General features: G+C 34.5%; 1 protein-coding gene across 1 annotated transcript in view; it reads left to right on the top strand.

Moving 5' to 3' along the window:
• The window catches only part of Dync2h1 (dynein, cytoplasmic 2, heavy chain 1), a 174,419-nt gene that overhangs the window by 135,277 nt on the left and 17,796 nt on the right, over window positions 1-21,346 (top strand). Inside the window, exons 80-84 of the mRNA XM_013009687.1 lie at window positions 2,583-2,658; window positions 5,743-5,951; window positions 8,239-8,343; window positions 16,840-16,956; window positions 17,264-17,473. Of these exons, the coding sequence (XP_012865141.1) occupies window positions 2,583-2,658; window positions 5,743-5,951; window positions 8,239-8,343; window positions 16,840-16,956; window positions 17,264-17,473 (717 nt within the window). The remainder of the gene's footprint in view (window positions 1-2,582; window positions 2,659-5,742; window positions 5,952-8,238; window positions 8,344-16,839; window positions 16,957-17,263; window positions 17,474-21,346) is intronic.

Consider the following 21,346-nt stretch of genomic DNA (forward strand, 5'->3'; position numbering starts at 1 on the left):
GCTCTTCAGCTCAAGGCTAGCGCTCTACCACTGGAGCCACAGCACCACTTCCGGCTTTTTTCTTTTTGCTTATGTGGTGCTGAGGAATCAAACCCAGGGCCTCAGTCATGCAAGGCAAGCGCTCTACCACTGAGCCACCTTCCCAGCCCCCCATCTACCTTCTTGAACTAGACTCCTAGGAGTTTTTTAAAATGTATTTCTGTGAATTTTTGACTTGATCCATTACCTACTTATGTCTACTACCTGTGTCCTCTTCTCTATTTTCCCAAGCCTAGTCTTCTCTCACTGGGACTGCTTTGTGAGCTTACCTTCTGACTGTGCTTCCTCCAATTTGCATTCAGCAGCCAGACTTGTCTTTCTGTGAGTTTGATTAGTTCATTACTTTCTGTTGTACTTGGGAAAACTATGCAAATTATGACCCCAAAGGAAAGATCTGTCTCTTCAGCCCCTTCTCAGCCTTGGTCTACTGTTGTTTATTCTTCAGTTACGCTGGCTGTCTTTTTGGTATGAATCTACCCAAAAGATCTAGACTTCCATTTTTCTGTTGTTGTGGCAGCCTTAGCTGGTGCTAATACCCCATTTATTCTACAAGCCCTTTTCAGCCATAAATTGGATCTTTGTCCCCTCTTTAGATTTTTTTCCATCCTTAATTTTTCAACTTTGTCTGTTTCTGCTGGGAATCTGTTTTCTCATTCTTTCCTTGTCTTGTCCTCCCTTTAGCTACTGTCTCTACTTGACTTACAGGTCAAAGGAAGAAATCGGTTCTGAACCTAGACAGACTTTGACTGGGTAGAAGCTTTGGTTAAAATATTTTTTTTTTAATTTTACCACTCAGGTCCTTAATTCCTAAATATTTCATAACTTAATATTGATTATATGCTTTCTTTAATGATTCAAAATGCTACTGGCTCTCTAATTTATATTCCTAGCTCAGTTTACCCCTTTTAGGTTTGAGTTTGGATATTCAACTATTCATTTGACCTGCCTACTTATGTATCTCCAAAAAGTGATGGGAAAGTCATGTACTCTGGATCCATTTCTAGAATATAGGCTTCTTAAGAGCAGATTCTTACTGTTGCTGAATTGTCATTGGCCCAAATAGGGCCTGGTACTTACCAGACACTCCATAAGATTTTGTTGACTACATTTTACTTTAAAATTATCTTGGGCTGGAGGTAAGGTTTAGTGATAGAGTGCTTTACCATCAGTGAGGCCCTGGGTTCAGTCCTCAGTACCTTTAAAACAAAGAGCAGTAGGCAACAAGCCTTCCAATAAAAATATTTGAAATTGTTAACCTTTAGTTTACTGATCTCATCATAATTCTTACAAGTTTATATTCTTTCAGTGAATAGTTACCATCTGCTAAATTCAACACTTGTTTAGTAATCAGTGGTAACACTTCTCTTTTTGATGTCTTCATCCTTCATTACAAACTGATACAATCACTTTTTTCCTAACAGATTCTCCAATACTTTGTCTTCCAATCTGTTCTTCCCCTTTCCTATCAGGGTAACTTACCACTTAGCCTGGGTTTGATCTCATTCTTGTCTGTACCAAGTACATTCCTTTCTATCAAACTTAATACAGTTTGTAGTTGTGTAGATATCTTAAGTGATGGTCTCCACCTCACGTATTCCTGAATCTGCCTGAAGGGTACATGAGAGTAAGTATTATTTCTATTTGTTTTATTCTTATGTGCCCACAACCTGACTTGTAATAAAATTTAAGAAATATTTTTGAATGATGAATAAATAAAGTCGGTATCAATTTTCCTCAAAACCAATGCTACCCAAGTATAAAATACCCAAGTATAAAAATTGAACTTGTAGGGCTGGGAAGGTGGCTCAGTGGTAGAGCGCTTGCCTTGCATGAATGAGGCCCTGGGTTCGATTCCTCAGCACCACATAAGCAAAAAGAAAAAAGCCGGAAGTGGTGCTGTGGCTCAAGTGACAGAGCGCTAGCCTTGAACTGAAGAGCTGAGGGACAGCGCCCAGGCCCAGAGTTCAGGCCCCACAACCGGACTCCCCCCAAAAAATTGAACTTGCTTTATTACATAATTACTTTCAGCTAAGGGGAACCTCACAAAAATTGTTTTTGATGTTTTGTATTCTCTCTATATACAATGTAGAGCTCTGGATTTTCTTTTACATAGTATTGTTATTAGATTAGGAATGCTTTATAGATTCAGTAAGAATCAGAATGAATGGACAGAAAATGATGTTAAGTCCTTTTGAGACTCTGGTAATATTTTTCTTATGTTTGTGGTAAAATTTTATAGCTACATAGCATGAATTATAGGAAATAACTTACTGTGTGTAGTGTATAGAATAAAAAATTCTACACCAGTTTTTAATCACATTTACATGTATTATATATGTAAATGATAAACCATATGGTTTATGCTTTAAAGATTAGTATATTTACTTGTTAAATATATAGTATATTGATTTTATTAAAAATTCTTCAATTATATTTTTAGGATATCCTGAACATTTTTTAAAATAGTAAAAGCAGTCAAAATATATATACATATGACTTGATGCTGCTTAATTCTTTACTACATTTTAAATTTATCTTGATAGGGTTGGACCAAATTTTATGAGTTTTCTTTATCAGATCTTCGGGCTGGATACAACATTATTGACAGACTCTTTGATGGTAAGTTCTCATGAAGACAGTTTGTATCTCCGATGTTAATGATAGATTTGTTTAGAGTGTTATTGATAGTGTGATTTTTCAGAAGTGTCAATTTTATATCACAAATTTGACTTTTTTAGTTTTTTGTTTTTAATATTCTGACTGTCAAGTTTTCGTTATATGAGGGTCTGGTATTAGCTATGGTGGTTATTTTATATACCCCATTCAATTTATCTGTAGCTTATAGACAAGCAGAAAGCTAGATAGATCTCATCCTCATTTTGTGATCCACAAACTTCAATTGAGTTAGATCTCTTTCAAAACAACTGTAGAAGCTGGACATTAGTGGCTCACGTCTGTTATCCTACCTACCAGGAAGCTGAGATCTGAGGATCAAGTTTCAAAGCCAGCTTGGGCAGAAAACTCTGTGATACTCTTATCTCCAGTAAGCTGCCCCAGATTATACTCTATCTGATACTACTTTCCAGTTTCCCCTATTTTCTACCTTTGTTCCTGATGCAGTCTATCCTCAAGTACCTAGCTAATCAGTGAACTTCACTGGTTTCATAATCTGCAATCATGCAGCATATATGCCTAGTGACTAGATCTTCTCAGCTAACATTTTATGTGACAGTTTTATGTCTGCATGTAGTTACAATCCCCTTATTACTCTATAGTATGCAGTTGTATAGGTACTTCTGCTGCTGAACATGGGGCTAGTTTCATTCTGGGATGGTTAATGCTGCTGTAGCTTTAGGTGACTATAGGGCTTGTTTTTGTGGAGTGTATATTCAGGAGTGGATTTACTAGGTCATAACACATGCATTTTTTATCATTGTTACTTAATGCCAACTAGTATCCCAAGATTATCTTCATTAAATAATACATCAGAAAAGTACATATAAGTATGTACTTCAGCAAATGTTCATAAATTGAACCCATATCAATAACGTCAGTTTCAAGAAGATTTACTATTCCAAAAGCACCTCCTAAACTGTATAGCACCTTGTGCTCTTCCACCTCACGCAAGGATAGACATTGTCCTGACTTCTGTGAATTATGACATTAAATGCTAATTTGGAAATTTTTCTAAAGGATATACACTAATACTTACGATATCTTGGTAGTTTTTCAAAATGTCAGAATTAGTGCCTTTTACAGCTGGGAGAACCAAAGCACAGAGAGTTTGGATAACTCATAATTGTGTTTTAAAGTTATGGTGGAATCCTGTGGTTTTTACATATGTTGCACCATTGATTTGTCAATAAAAATTAGATACCTCAGAGCAATATTGACCCTTATGGTAAAACTCTGCATAATCTTATAGTTAAAAAATTCCCAATATTAATAGATTCTGTATATGTAGAATTCAAAAATAAAGTCATGAGAAAATTTGTATGGAGATTAATTACCATGTAAGCTAGAGTAAGTTTCTTAATGTTTAAACCTCAGTTCTAGGTCCATAAAGCAGTAGAAACATTGGCACTATCTGTTTGTCTAGTTATTGAAAGGTTTAAATGAGAAGCCACATGAAACATTGATGTTTAGTACATTTAATATATGGGTTAAGCAGTGTTTGGCTTTGTTGTAATTTAATTTCGCACTTTTGTCTTGAACAACCAACATTTATTTTTGAGAACAGTGAATATTAGGAGAAAAGGAAGATTTTGTTATATAACTTCTGTAAAATATTGTATAAAACAGCCAGTGTATTTTATAAATTGGAAGGTCTGCTATAATGTTGCTGCACTCCTGGGTGACCTATTTACTCATGACTGGCATATCCATCACTAATACCTCATTTGGGGACTAACAGTGGAAGGGAGGAAGTTAGGTCTTGATGAAGTGCTCGGCTATTGACCACTGTGTATATGCAGGACAATAGTGGTAACTCTTTCTCTGCCATGTAGGTCCCTTTATCCCAAGGAACATTGTAACACTTCTATTTGTGATTATCTCTGAATTCTGTAATGACAAAATACAATTAAACTAGTACTCCTAACAAAAATCTTTGTTTCCTATACTTATGAGAGATCTGAAACTTCTGATTTTCTACTGTTAATCACTGAATTGTGATTTTAAAGCAATTTCTGTTGCAGAATGAGGTCATATCTTATAGAAAACAATTGTCATTTTTTAAAATTTTGGGTTTTTTTTTTGTGACTCTGGGAACCACCCCACCTTCCTGAAGCCTTGCACACGCCAGGCAAACACTGTACCACTCATCTACCTTACCAGCTCCACCTACACTATGTTTCTCTCCTACTGGAATAGAAAAATGAAAGATTGACTCTAAGTCAGTATATAGAAGGTGTATGAAGGTGATTTGTAGAATTTCCCTAGTCAGATTATTTTAGGAACCAAATATTTTATCATTCCCCCATTCAATAATTCAGTAATAGGCACTAAATATTCGCTCAGAATAAAATTAGGTTTTGGGGAGGTTCTTTTAAGGTGTTTCAGTGGTAAGTAGGCAATGTTTTGTGGTAGAAAATGATGACTGTGCATTCAGAATACCTCATTACCAATCCAAACTCAAACTTCCTAGACCTCTTAATGTCTCCATTCATGGAGTAATATTGATACTTCTCTATTTAATACTTCTGGGGTGGCAAAGATTGAGTTTATAAGTATAAAATACTTGGAAATTTTTACTTGGTTAACTGATATTTAAGTAAATGTACCTACTGTTAATATGGACCATTTTAAGAAATACTTTAGGAAGTTGCAGCATGTCCTGGCACTGTCGTGGCTATTACTGGGAAGGTAAGTGGATGAATGTAGAAGGTGAAGGAAGGCAAATATAGTCATAATAACGTATGTGAACACATGGAAATGGAACAAACTCACTCAGACTGATTTGGGAAGGGGGATATGAGGCATGTGAGAATGGAGTGACTGATCAAAATGCATTGTAACCAAAAGCAGACACGATGAACTGAACCCCCTGTACAACTATGTGATGCTAATAAGTGATTTAGTTGTGTTTTGTATATATACACATATATACACCACATATATATCCTTCCACAACTGATAAATATAATTTTTGTATTTTTATTAACCTTTTAAAATGAGATTAATAAAAGTATTTTTAACTTACAGGATCCAAAGACATACAGTGGGAATTTGTACATGGTTTGCTTGAAAATGCTATTTATGGAGGACGAGTAGATAACTATTTTGATCTTAGAGTTCTTCAGTCATACCTGAAACAGTTTTTTAACTCTTCAGTAATTGACATATTAAATCAAAGGAACAAGAAAAGTGTTTTTCCATATTCCATAGCTCTACCAAAATCCTGCAGCATTTTGGTAGGTAATATCATTTTCAATCTATTAGAGAAATACTGGGATTATTTTAACACTGTTAAAAATATTTTATTTTCAAAAACCCAAGTTGTTATTCCTAGGACAGACTGTTTTGTCAATATACCCTGTATGTGTTCTGTGAACTTTTGGGTATGTATTGAAGATTTATTGATTCTAGTGACGATTGACTAGTGCTTAGGCAAATCTGCAATTGCCAAGAAAAGTTTAGTGTTGGGCTCATGTTAATATCTAGAATGGGAGATGTTGCTTTCTAATAAGTGTGACCTACCCTGAGGAGTGCAAAGAAGTCAAGTTTTCTTAAATCTTACCTTGAGTTTCTGGCTCATAAACTTAAAACAGGCCTGGATATATGCAAGGAAATCACAGCAACTATTGTGTGTCGCTTTGACCTCCAGTCATCACTTGGAAGACTTCCAGAATACAGTCATCTTCCAGAAAACAGTATTAATATAGCCAAAGATTTCAATCCTACTTCAATTTATCATAAACTTACAGTTGTACAAATGTCCCAATATTTTATTACATCGAATATGTGTATATATATATAAATATTATAATATTTATATATAATATATATAATATTTATATATATACACACATATTCGATGTAATAAAATATATATTTATATATATACACATACATCCATCTCTATCTATCTATATCCGGGGCTTTGAACTCGGGGCCTCCTGATTGCTCTGGTGCGCTACCACTTGAGACAAGTTCCCAGCTGTTTATTGTTTTATTTGTTTTAGATAGGATCTCTTGTTTTTGTTCAGTGATCTTTCTATTTAGACCTCCCAGATAGCTGGGGTTACAGATGCACACTAACCACAACTGGTTTATTTGTTGAGATAGGAACTTTTTGCTCAGGCTGGCCTTGAACTGTTGTTCTTCTGATCTCTGCCCTCCTGAGTAGCTGGAATTATAAGGATTAGTCTCTACCCTCAGCCTACATCAAATATTATTATAATGTATTTTTTCATGAATTGCAAATGTATGTGTGTATATATATTTATGTGTGACATTATATATTTTCCTAATTTGTGTGATGTCTTTTTTTCTCACCCAAATATTTTTAAAGATATTTTTGTTTGTGACATAACTGTCAAAACACCAAAAATTTTAAGAGTAAATATTAACTATATGAATATTACCTTATGTTTTATGTTAATGATTATCATATCTGTTTTTGCTTTTAGTATTTTTACTTTTCCCATTCAGTAATTTGCACAGAACACCTGTTTCAGCTGTTGTAAGCATTGTGGATGCAAATGCTTATTTATGGAATTTACTTTCTAGAAGGAGAACATTAGTTTGAATAAGGAAACAACACATAACATATTTATGTATTCTGTATTTTTCAGATAGTACACCCACATCTTTTTCATGTGGTACATTTTTCACACAGTACACACAACATTCATTTCTAACATAAGTATGCTACATTGATCTTTTATACCTTGAATGCATAGAGCAAGTAGAACACAGCTCCCCAAACACTCTTCTCATGGCCCTTCTAGTTATTCCTCCCCCACAAATGTTCATGTTGATTTCTCACAATCTACATTTGTTTTCCCTGTGTTCATGCTGTTTACATTAACGGCATCATGCAGTAACATCCTTTTGGGTCCATGTGAGTGAATCTGGAAGTGTAGATGCTAGTTCTTTAGTCAGCATGTCAGTATATAGTTCTAGGGAGGCAGAAGACTCCAGTCTAGACAAGACTTCACAGCCATATTGAAAAGAACCATGTAAGGCCGCATGCCAGGGCCACAAGCAAACTGAGGACTAGCTGGCTGTGGGTATGGAATTGCTTTACAATAAAGTGGTAACAAGGAGAACTTGAATAGCAGGCTATTCATCGGTTTAAAGAATTTTCTATATTTTTGAGAAACATTTCTGGAACATTTATCTTAATTTTATACCAGTACGAACTGAATTCTTTAGGTAGATTGAAGGAAAAGAAATGACAAAATTTCCTAAAACGTCTAACAAAACGTTGTTATAGAAATGTAGATAACATTGTTTTAATCAATCCAGGACACTTTGATGGGAAGTTGCATAAGAAAATAAAGAGTATCAAATAATGCCTAGAGAAGTATTAATGAGAAATTATTTCTTATGGATAACTGAGATAAAGTACAGTGAGATTTATCTAGAAAATGTAAAATATGGATAACTAATATTTTACAAATATTTATTCTTTCTGGTTTTGCTGGTTGTGAATTCAATATCTAATGAGAAATCCTTGTACTTCTTTGTGTCCAGGACTATCGTGCTGTCATTGATAAACTTCCAGAGGACGATAAACCGAGTTTCTTTGGTCTGCCTGCCAATATTGCTCGCTCATCTCAGCGCATGATCAGTTCTCAGGTAATCTAAGAAAATAATCTCCCTTTTAGAAAAATGCTGCTGAGCCCGAGTCCAGCAACCTTGAATTTCTTTAGTACAAGGCCCACAAGCTTTGTTTCTTCCATTATTGTTAAAGTATCTGTTCTGCAGTTTTAATGTTCATTTTGTATTATTGTAAAAATTGTTACCCTGTGTGTTTATGAAAATAAATGTAAGTGTTCCTAGGTACAAATAGGCTCCTCACCTATGCCAACTGAAGATATTCCTGTTGCACTTTCTTAGATAGTGTCAACTCAGATAGTCTATGAGAGGACATGAAGGTTACTGAGTTTCCTTTCATACATGATTACACTCTAGGTATTTCCCTGCATGCTCTTTATCCAATCTAAAATAATAGGTTATTATTTTATGTATTATATAATAGCATAAAATTTTATTATAAACTATATTGTAAAATAGATTTATATATAAAATATTTTACAATACCCACTTTAATAGTGTATATACAGGGATTTTTTAAATTGTGAAAATACTGTACAGAGTGGTTACAATTACATGGGCAAGATAATGAGTACATTTCTTATCAAGCATTGTAGCCTCCTCCTTTGTTTCCCCTTCCCATCCCTTCCAACTCCCCCCCCCGCCCCCCCAATCCTCCTCCCCTCCCTCCACCAAAGTTGTAAAGTTTGTTTTCAACATAACAACTTGTACATCTTATTGTTGCAATGGGTCTACTTATATACAGGGATTTTTTTGTGTGTGTATATTCACATTAGCTCTGAAAATACATTCTCCTGTTTGAAGTAAACCTGAAAGAACTTTATTTAAGAGTAAATATCTAATCCTGTTTTATTTTTCTCTGTTTAAGTGAATAAAACATGCTTCTAGTGTATAAATTATATCTGTAAATAAATACACATAAATACATGATTGTATATAACTATATTCTATACAAATATATGTCTATAACTATTATAAAATATGATTCTAATTGTAATGCTGTTTTGAGGTATATAGGGACTAGGGAGATGGAAAGAGAATGATTGTCCTATAGCCAACATAATGCCCAAGCAACAGATTGAAAAAATACTGAAATCTCAATATTGTTTTGACTTACATTTCTTTATGGTCAGGAATGTTGAGTATTTCTTCATGTATTTATTGGGTATTTTTACAACTTTTGAGAATTTTCTGTTCAGTTCATTTGCTTATTTATTAATTGAATTGATTCTTTGGGAGTTTAAGTTTTTGAGCTCCTTGTATATTCTGGTTATAAATCCCTTGTCAGATGTATGTCACAAAGATTTCTTCCCATTCTGTGGGTCATCTCTTTATTAGACCAGTCTTCAGATTCACATAGTCTTTCTCCTGCCTTCTCAAGTTGCTGAGGCTTACAATTGTATTTTAAAATTTGACTTAATCTTTTCATTTCCAAGCTCTCTTTTTGGTTCTTTTTCAAAAATGCTACTGAATTTCTCATATTCCCTATTCATCTTTTAATTTTATTTAGCTGTTTTTCTGTATCTTATATCTCATGAAGTTTTTTTTAAATTATCATTCTCCTAGGTATTTTGTCTTTATTTTTGTAGTCATGTTTGTGTTGAGAAATTAGGTAGACCAATGTTTACAATTGTTAGATCCTCTTATGGGTTGTCCCTTTATCAGTATGAAATGAATTTCTTTGTCTCTTTTGACTAATTTTTTTGAAGTCTGTTTTGTCATATATTTCTGTACTTAGTTCTGCATGGTTTGGCGTCTTTTAATCCACAATTACAATATATATTATTTCAAGTAATCCTTAAATAGCTGTGATTCTCCTTCCAGCAAAGTTAAATCCTGGGCAGTATCTGTGTTCTGCTGTCTAAAAGGTGAAGTTAAGCGAAATGAACCCCAAGATAGGGACACAAGTGATTTTTTTCTTGCTTGCTATTGTTTCTAACATATTTATAAGGTACCATGTGATTTTTTGTTGCTTTGTATGTTCCTCCCCCACGGTATAACCCCTGTTTTCACTGTATTTGATGTCAGTATAATTGGGAGAGGGAAAGGGAAAAAACAAAATGTTTAAATAGGGATGCAGGTTGACCCATTGCAACAATGAGATGTATAAGCCACTAAGTTGAAAAATGAACTTTATAATTTAGGTGGGGGGGTAGTATAGTTTTGGAGGTGGGAGAGAAGGGATGGTAGGGGGGAAAACAAAGGAGGAGGCAACAATGCTTGATAAGAAATGTACTCATTACCTTGCTCATATAACTGTAACCCCTCTGTACAACAAACATTTTTATAAAAAGGTAAAATAAGTACCATCCAAGGTCTGTAAAATTAGACTGTATAAAAAGAGGGCTTTGGAATCTTATTTGTCTAAATACATGTCTTGGTGATTCTTAGATACCTCAGCTTTGAGAGACTGTAGAGAATACCCAGTCTTGTTATTCTAAAAGCATGAAATCTGCCTTTCAGATTCTTTTTTTAATCTGATCACATGGAGTAATTTTCCTTAATGTATGAGTGCAGAGTTAAAGCAACCTAGTAAGATATTAGACTGATGGAACAGGGCTTGATGAATAATCTATTGAAATTTTTTTACAGTGCTAATCAGTACCAGTGACATAAGTGATAATCTGAGCAGAATAACCTGGGTTTCTTGTATTATTAATGATACTGCAAGCTATTACCATCAACTCAGTTATTTGAAACATTTTTGCTGCCATGAGTGCTTTAAACTTAGGAATTTCTAGAATTTGATAATTCTTAATTTTGCTCTTACTTTCTTTCTGTCGGTTGTGGGGCTTGAACTCTGGGCTTCGGCACTGTCCCTGCACTCTTCAGCTCAAGGCGAGCGCTCTACCACTTGAGCCATAGCACCACTTTCCGTTTTCTAGTGGTTTATTGGAGATAAGAGTCTCACAGACTTTCCTGCCCAGGCTGGCTTTGAACCATGATCCTCAGATCAGCCTCCTGAGTAGCTAGGATTACAGGCGTGAGCCACCAGCGCCCGGCTTTAATTTTGCTCTTCTATTCAAAACAAACAGATAAAAAATGTCACTTGTACTGAGTTTGTCATTTGGTTCTATGGTTATTAGAAAAAAATGTCATGTTATTGAATATCTTATTTAAGACATTACATGTTGACAATTCTGAGCTGTGATTTATGGACTTAATAAGTTTAATAAATGGTAGCATAAAATTATTTAAATAGTTTCTAGCAAAAGCTTTCTCTTTTTTAGAAATCAATGGATCTCTGGAGAAATATGAGATAACAATGAAATTTTGGTGTAAATACTTTTTAGTTTTCTGCATCTAGTCAGTGTGTTGGATGACTTACCAAAAATAGATGTCTTAGCTGTCATTTGAATCCACATTTACATAAGCACTTAAATCTTCCTATGAAGATTTTAGATCTAGGCAAATAAGAATGAGTCTCAACATATCTATGATCTTAGGCAAATCTGCATCTATCTAGGAAATACAGTCTTTCTACCAAAAGATAGGTATTTTCGTATTCTGTAGATAGTAATATAAATAGTCTTTTCCTATAGTTTTGCATCTAACTCGGAGTAAAATCAGTCTTCGAGATCTTCACGATCCCACATGCATGAGTCTTCTCCTTAATCTGTTGTAACCACACTGGCCTTATATCCTCCATGCTTCACATATCCTTCGCCCTGACATCAATACTTTATGTATCTGCATGGTTTAAATCTGCAGGTCTATAAATATTATAATAAGCATTCATATAAAATAATATTTCCTTTCAACACTTACACCACTTATTTCCTAACTGGCTTTGTTTTTTGTTATAATCTTCATTTTTTAGTTATTTGTCTTTAAGTAGTTGTACAAAGGCGTTAACATTTAACAAAGGAGTTTATGAATACAACGCATCTTGATCTATATCATCCCTGACAACATTCTCACCCATCCTTCCACAACCTCCCTTTCCCTTCCTTTTCCATCCTTGCCCTTGACCCTACCTCACAGGTACTTTCAAACTTCTAAAAATAGCAGTATTATGTACATACATATTCTCTTTATCTCTCTCACATGCACAAACATTAGACAGGTGGGGCTTACTATGTAAATGTATAGTCAGGCACAGGTAAAGAGGATTACATTAGGAGATATATGTGTGTCTGTGTATGTATGCCTCATAAAATAGTATAAGCTTTTACTATAACATTTTTGGTAGATAGCAATGATAATACCATGAAAAATATGGGAGAAAATTGACAAACTAAAATTACATAGCCAATTACCAGCCAAATATAATAATATTTTCAGATACTTAAGTCTCACAAAATTTAGCTCCCATGTACTTTCTCAACATACATGTGCCTAAAATATAGTTTTATTTTACTTTTGTCTTTTAAGTAGTTGTACAAGAGTTGCCATTCAACAGAGTAGTTTATGAACATAGTGCCTCTTGATCAGTGTTGCCCCTTTGAACATTCTAACCCATCCCTCCCACCCTACCTACCCTTTCCCTCATTTTTCTTAATTTTTAGGTTATGTATTTTTTGCCATTTAACAAAACAATGTGTATATATATATATATATAATGCATCTGGATCTGTGTTTATTTATTTTTGAATTTTATAAAAGTATATAGCATGTGACGTTCTAGAACTTGCTTTTTCCTCCAAGTTTGTTTTTCTAATAATAGCCATATTTTTGCTTTGCTATCCTTTGCTCTTACTGTGCCTATTTGCATTATATAATTGAGTTACTCTAGATATTTGATTCTTATGTTTGCTATTATGAGTATTTGTGGATGCATCTCCTGGTATGCAGGAACAAGTGTTTCTGATAGAACCATTGTGTCCAATTATTTGATGTTCATCGTAACTTACGGTCATGCCATCCCCATGTAACAGCCACATCCTCCTAATTCCATTATATATGGAATTTTAGATACCTTTATATTCTGCCAATCTGATGTGTTAAAATATTATTTCTTAAATTAGCATTTTTGATCAGTATGACTAAACATACTGCCATATGTTTGTGGCCATTTTTCTTTGTTTTCAGTTAGAAAGATGGCAGTAAAGCAGACATGGTTGAAAAACAGAGTGGGAGAGGGGTATTAGTGTAGAGCTAGCTAAGATGAAGGTGCTGGAGAGAAGGTTGAGCCTTGTGATCTATAGCATTAATTAGATCCTTCTGGCAGTGTATAACTTGTAGAGAATGGACAATAGGGAGTAAGACTTGGAGCAAAGAGGTGAGTTAGAAAGCAGATGTAGAAAGCTAGTGATGTTACTCAAAAACAGCAGGTTTTAGAAGGGAATTGTTACTAATCAAATCTATGAGTAGCTTTACTTTTATAAAAGTTTTATATGTGTTTTCTATAAGAGTACACATTTTTTATTTTCCTAAACATGCTTTGGAGTTCCAGAATATGATTATATTTTCATAGACTCAGAAGCAATTTTGTAGCAAAGTTCTTCAAATGTGTCATATTTATTCCTAAAATGCAATGATGAGTTTTCTGTTGCCAAAGATTTGAGGATTAATTGCTGGTATAATCATTTTAGAGCATGGCACTGAATGGCTTTTATGAGCCATTCACAGCAGCTGTGATTCCTCATGTTCAGCAGCTGTGGTTATCTTGACTCAAATAGTTTGTCATCATTATTAAAGTCACAAGTTCCTGGTAAATTCAATTTTTGAAATAAAGGAGCTTAAGTTACACTTTTCTCTCAGCTAACCTTCTATTTGAATACAAGAATGTGTGTTTCAGGAACATATCTGTTTCCACTTTGCCAGTAGCATGATCAGCAGTGTGAGATATTATGTGCCTATATATTAACTTCTGACAAACATGAGTTTGAGTACTTTTCACATCTTAAGTTCTAAGACCATATAAAATAAAAGCAAGAACACTGAAAAACCACATCAGTCTATTTACTTTGGTCATAATATAGTGATATCACTTTCTTTTGAATGTTTATGTGGAAATAATATTACAAACTTGAATTTTAAGCATTTATAGGTTATATAGAAAGGAATAAAAAAATCTCTTAATTTGAATGCAAATGGTAAAAGAAAGAATTTTTGTGAATTAAATCTTGGTAAACAAAAAATGATTAAAAAACAGTGTGGAAGATTGAATCTGGTAGATGGAAGGTTGATGAGGAAATCTGCTGTTACCCCTTTCCTCAGTGATGAGCTTTTCATTGCAAAGTGGAGGCATTCAGAGTGTAAAGCAGGATAAAAAATGCTTTCCAAAGGAATTCCCTAAAAAACAAACTTTTCCATAAGAAGAAACAGAAATAATGAATATATGACATATGACATAGGGTCCAGAATGAGACATTTTGCAAGGTTCTTACCCCTGCACACCGTGACCTAATATTTCCCACTCTGCCTCACTTCCCAGTAGCAGCACCCTGGGAACCAAGTCTTTGTTCTTAATGGATTCTTGGGGGACACGGAGCTACATGAAAACCATGCCATGTCTTGTAATGAAAACATGCTAGAGACCAGGTGAAGCCTGCCAGGAGACGTTTCAGGAATTACTGAGTATCTCTTTCTTATAGGTCTTTGAAATAAGGATAGGTGTAATAGCAACAAATTCTGTAGCTTTCCTACAGTTCTTAGGCATGTATTTAGGCTTGTTTTCTGAGGTTCCCAAAGTGGTCTGATTTCATAACACAAGCTTGAATTTTCCATAGAATACAGAAGAATCCATGTAAAAATGCTGTTAATAGATGGCATTCTATCCCCTTAAGGCAGTATTACTGAAAAAAATATTTTAGTGGTTTCAGATATGATTAATAGACATTATCTGTGCTTGTGAAAAGTATGTTAGAATTTGCAGAAATGATGGCCCATTGTTAAAACCTTGTTAATAAGAATATTTTTCCTGTTTTTGAACTCATGTTTATTAAGCATCAGAATAATTTGTTAAATAACTCAGCATCATGTGTTTTTCTAGGACAGAAAGCAAAAACCTTTGACCTTGTTTACATTTTATTAAAATAGTTTTTAGCTTCATGTATAAAAAGTACTTTTACTTTGTTTCTTTTCCCTGTAATCATTTGCTGTCCTGTTTGACAAATTTAAAACACAAGTAAGTGATAGCAATGTTACCAAAGTTAAAACTGCATCTCCTGACTACCAAGTAGTGATGTTTTGAAGTGTAGCAAAGCTGATAAATTAGGTGCTGTTGCAGAGTTCAGCTAGAACAAATGAAAATAATTTATCAGAAAAACTGAGAATCAAACGCTGAATCACTATAGCTTTTTAAAAGACTAGAAAATCAATCAAAAGCACAAGAAGTAAATTAACAACATGATTGTGAATGTTAATGATAAAATAGAATATTCATTCTGAAAGACTTGTAGCTCTTATTACAAATTTTACTAATATAGGATCAACAAAATATGGCATATAGGTCATAAGGAAAAACAACTTAGATCTTTCAGAAAATGAAAGCAGAAAAGTAATTAACAGTGCTGCAAATATCATAAATTTAAAATACTGACTTAGGATAATATATACTTGTTTTTTTAAAATTTTATGTTAGTTAATAATAGATAATTAATGTTCAGTTGAAACATTAAAGAATCATCACCTTGTTGACTTTAGACTCACACCATATTATCTGTGGTCCAGTATTTAGAATACTCTATAATCTGGATTATTACTCATAAATGATTATAAATGTTAATTTTCTTAAAATGGGAACCATTAAACATTTTAGAAAGCCTAGGGCTGGTGGCCCACCCCTGTAATCCTAGCTACTCAGGAGGCTGAATCTGAGGATTGCAGTTCAAACCTAGCCCGGGCAGGAAGGTCCGTGAAATTCGTATCTCCAGTTCACCATCAGAAAACCAGAAGTGGTGCTGTGGCTCAAGTGGTAGAGCACTGCCTTGAGCTGAAGAGCTGAGGGACAGTGCCCAGGCCCAGAGTTCAAGCACCACAACCAAAAAAAAAAAAAAATTAGAAAGTGTTAACAATTGACTTTTGATGAGAATGATGACAGACTAAGGAAGTTACCAAGGTGAATGTAAATAGTGAATGTTAACTTGGCTTCATTCTAATTAATTGACCGATACTTCTTTGGAGCCTTATGTAGAAGAACACAGAAATGACAGCTTAAAATTACTCTGGGGTGTTAAAAATTAGATTTATGAAATCTTGTCAACCAGTAATGACTCAGCCTTGCTTTACCATTTTACAATGTTTACTATGCTATTACCTTGCTAGTTTCTGCTTTTAAAGAATGTATCTTTTTCAGCATTTTTATATTATGGAATTAAAATAGACAAACATGGATTTCAAAAATGAGCCAAGAAGATATTAATAATAGGTAATGAGTGCTTTCTGAATAAAGAAACACCTTTTAAAATGAGAGTTATCACAGTCTATAATGTTTTCCTCATCTTTATTTTTTAACTATTCTGGTAAGTCCGTAAAATATGAAGGCAGTTGCACAGAGATAATAAGATTAAAACCTCTTTGTAATCTGATATTTAGGAGTTATTTTCATTTATTGATACTTTCATCATTCAGGTTATTTCACAGCTGCGGATCTTGGGCAGATCAGTAACTGCTGGCTGCAAGTTTGATAGAGAAATCTGGTCTAATGAACTTTCTCCTGTCCTCAATCTCTGGAAGAAACTAAACCAGGTTCGTAGTGAAATGCTGTTTATCTTTTGTATTGAGAGTGGCAGTGTATCCTGCCTCTGCTTTGATGTCCTAATAGAGTATTGCTTCTCAGTATGATTCCTCTTTTCTGTATTTCCACCCATGTAAACAAATATGCTGAATTCCAGGCTCCCTTGTTTTGTATTTGTAAAATGAATGAATTTGACCATACATAAAATAAGTATTTCAGAAATTTCTTAAAAATAATAAACAGTCCTAATTTTGATGTGGTTTAATATGTCTGTGATTTGTATTAGTATTTGGTAACTTAATGGCATTTTTCTTTTAGAATTCAAACCTGATTCATCAGAAAGTATCTCCTCCTAATGACCGACAAGGATCTCCAATATTGTCATTTATCATTCTTGAGCAATTTAATGCCATTCGTTTAGTACAAAGTGTTCATCAGTCTCTTGCTGCTCTCAGCAAAGTCATCAGAGGAACTACTTTACTGAGTTCAGAGGTACAAAAATTGGCAAGTGCTTTATTAAACCAAAAGGTAAGCCAATTCTAGCCATATGTTTTTTGTTGTTGTTGGTTGTGAGGCTTGAAATCAGGGCCCAGGCCCTATCCTTAGCCTCTTTGTGCTCAAGATTAACACTCTACCACTTGAGCCACAGTGCCACTTTGAGTGGTTAATTGGAGATAAGAGTCTCCCAGGAACTTTTCTGCCCAGGCTGGCTTCAAATGAAGATCCTCAGAGCTGAGCATCCTGAGAAGCTAGGATTATGGGCATGAACCACTGGCACCTGGCAGCCATATATGTTTTTATTCCATTGTTTAGGTGGCTCTTCCTTTATGCCTACTTCCCCCATAGATTTCATAGTTAATAGTAACAGAAAACTAAAGTCAAAGTGGCTGAAGCCATGTAAGAACTAATTGGCTAACATAAGTCTAATGATGGCTAACCTTGTCATTTGGATGTAGCAGCTTATAAATATCTTTAGATTCTCTTGTTATTTAGCTTCCTTTTCATTGCATTTCGAAAGACATCTATTTTGATTTCACTATGGGGAAGGTTGTATATACATTCAGTATGTATATGTAGATATATCTGTGTATCTGTATATATACATGTATGTATATACTGTATAGCTGTGCCCTACCAGCCCAAGTCTAATACCATTTGAGCACCAAATCCAATGGAAAGAACACCGATCCTAGTAATTTAAGAAAAAAAACTTGGTGTTGCTTCTATTTAAAACATTAACATATTCGCATAGAAATTGTGACAATGTGCAGTTTTCAATAACTTGTGCTTCAGTCCAATGCTTGTTCCAGAAGGTAGGTATGTGTTTCTTTTCATCGTTAACACATATACAGGGCTTAAGGGATGATGTTTAGCCTATGGAAAATCAAAAATATGAAATCAATAATTTTATTAAATGATTGAATCATTTTATATGATAGTAAAATCTATGTGATTCAGATCAATTGAGCAGAAGCAAAAACGCCTTGAATTTGATTGTAGCTCTTTGAAAAAGATAGACATTATAGAACTTGATAACTGAGAAAAATTTCACTAGGGCTCTATGAAAATTAAAAGTTTTTGTGTTCTTTCCTGTTGTATATATCCAATAGAAGAAATTTTCCGATAGTCAACCTAAATTCCTCTTGGTGTGAGTATAATCCTATTGATGTTAATATAAAGATAAAGCCTTTATAGAACTTGTACTCAATGATCTAAGAAGCTATCCAGTGCCTTTCACCATTTATAGAAAAAAAACTTTTCCTGAATCTATCTGGAAAAAGAATTTTAATAGCTTTGTAATGTATAGATTAATATATTTTAGTCAACTGTGATTAACAAAAATAACTATAGTGCTGTACTGTATTATCAACTATAATAGAAACACTGTCAGTCCTGAAAAATCCAGACACAGAAAGAACCAGTAAGGGGGCAGGGAAGCTGGCTCAGTGGTAAAGTGTTTACCTTGCATGCATGAGGTCCTGGGTTTGATTCCTCAGCACCACAAAAGCAGAAAAAGCCAGAAGTGGGGCTGATGCTCAAGTGGTAGAGCACTAGCCTTCAGCTGAAGAGCTGAGGGACAGTGCCCAGGCCCAGAGTTCAAGGCCCACGACCGACCAAAAAAAAAAAAAACCAGAAGGAAAACTTTGAGAACTTTATATTGACTGATATGTTGAATTACTACAGTAATGAGTGCTCTACTACTACTGTTATTATGATTTACCATGAGAAACTTTAGGAACAAGGACTGTTAAATAACCACAGTACTAAGATCAGCATTTGAATCTAAACAGATCTTGTTGTCAAAATTAATGTAACTTTAAATCTACTGAAATCAAAAGAGAAATATTCTTCAGTGTGTTTCTTTTAAAGCTCTTCTATATGCTACCTAAGGGCAAAATAATTGGCTTTAAATTAAGGAGAAGGGAGTGATAACATAAGAATGTGACTTGTGTAATATAGTATGACTAGCAGAAATGAAGCTGAGAAAATTTAAGGGAGATGGGGTTAAGAGCAGTTTTCTCAGCCAAAGTAAAGAAGCTGCACTGATACATTTTGCTGTAGCAAAATGATATTTTATGTAGACATACAGTATAGCAAAATGGCTAGAATGTGGTCTCTGGAGTCCTAGTACACTTACTATGTATAACTTGGGCAAGTTACTTAAACTCCACTAAACTACTTTTCTTATTTTTAAATGAGGATAATAATAAAACCTACTTTATAAGAAAAGTGCTTGGCATATATAGTACCACATAAATGCTATTTTTGTTACTTCAGAAAAGTTTCATTATGAACAGAATAGTTATTTATGTAGAAACAAGCAAAGTGGGTTACTGAATACTCAGTAAGTCAAGAATGTCTTTTAGATTCCTACTATTTTTTATCAAATAATTTATATTGTTCTTATTTATTTTTGCTGAGTGAACAACCATTTTTACTTCTTTTTTTATTGTGAAAATACTGTACAGAGGGGTTACAATTACATGGGCAAGATAATGAGTACATTTCTTATCAAGTATTGTAGCCTCCTCCTTTGTTTCCCTTTCCCATCCCTTCCCTTCCTCTCCCCCACCTAGTCTTCCTCCTCCCCTCCCCCCCTCACCAAAGTTGTAAAGTTTGTTTTCGACATAATGACTTGTACATCTCATTGTTGCAATGGGTCCACCTGTATCCCTAGTTAAACAATTTGTTTTTTTCCTTTCCCCTCCATAAATTATACCAACATCAAATACAGTGAAAACAGGGGTTATACTGTGCGGGAGGGACATACAAAGAAATAATCTTATAAATGTGTTAGACACAATCACCTGAAAGACAAAAAAACATTTGAATACATATCTTAGGGTTCATTTCCCTAACATCAACTTATCTGATCTTTTCTGCTTGACTCAGACATATACTAGTTATTGCAAATAAGGGAAACCATGGGACTTATGTTGCTTTGGGCCTGGCTTACTTCATTTAATATAACTTTTTTCCAAGTCTTTCCATTTCCTAACAAATTGGGCAATATCATTCTTTCTGATGGAGACAGAATTCCATTGTGTATATATACCACATTTTCTTGATCCATTCATCTACTGAGGAGCATCTGGGTTGGTTCCATATCTTAGCTATGGTAAATAATGCTGCAATAAACATAGTCGTGCTGGTAGCTTTAGTCTTGTTTGTGAACATTTGGGTAAATGCCCAAAAGTGGGATTGCTGGGTCATAGGGAGCTCTATGTGGAGTCTTTTGAGAAACCTCCATACTCCTTTCCAAAGTGGTTGAACAAGTTTACACTCCCACCAACAATGCAGTAAGGTTCCCTTCTGTCCATATCCCCTCCAGCACCTGTTATTAGAGTTCTTGATTATAGCCATTCTAACTCGGGTAAGGTGGTATCTCAGTGTTGTTTTGATTTGCATTTCTTTTATGGCTAGGGAGGTTGAACATTTCTTCATGTGTCTATTGGCCATCCTTCTTTCCTCTTCAGAGAAGTTTCTCTTTAAATCTTCAGCCCACTTATTTATTGGGCAGCTGTTTCTTTGAAGATTTGTTTTGGGGGAATTTAATTTTTTGAGTTCCAGGTATATTTTTGATACGAGACCCTTGTCTGTTGTATGGCTAGTGAAGATCTTCTCCCAATCCCTGGGCTTACTATTGATCTTGCTAGCTATGTCCTTTGCCATGCAGAAGCTCTGCAATTTCATGCAATCCCATTTGTCCAATCTTTCTTTGATTTGTGGTGTTTCTGGGTCTCTATTAAGGAAATTTTGGCCTGTGCCAAGGAGACCTAGGGTTTCTCTTATTGCATCCTGTAATGTTTTCGAAGTGACTGCTTTGACTCCGAGGCCTTTGATCCATTTGGAGTTGGTTCTGGTACAGGGTGATATATAAGGATCTAGCTTTAGTTTTCT

This window comes from Dipodomys ordii, unplaced genomic scaffold (assembly GCF_000151885.1).
Source record: "Dipodomys ordii isolate 6190 unplaced genomic scaffold, Dord_2.0 Scaffold10, whole genome shotgun sequence".
Lineage (NCBI taxonomy): Eukaryota > Metazoa > Chordata > Mammalia > Rodentia > Heteromyidae > Dipodomys > Dipodomys ordii.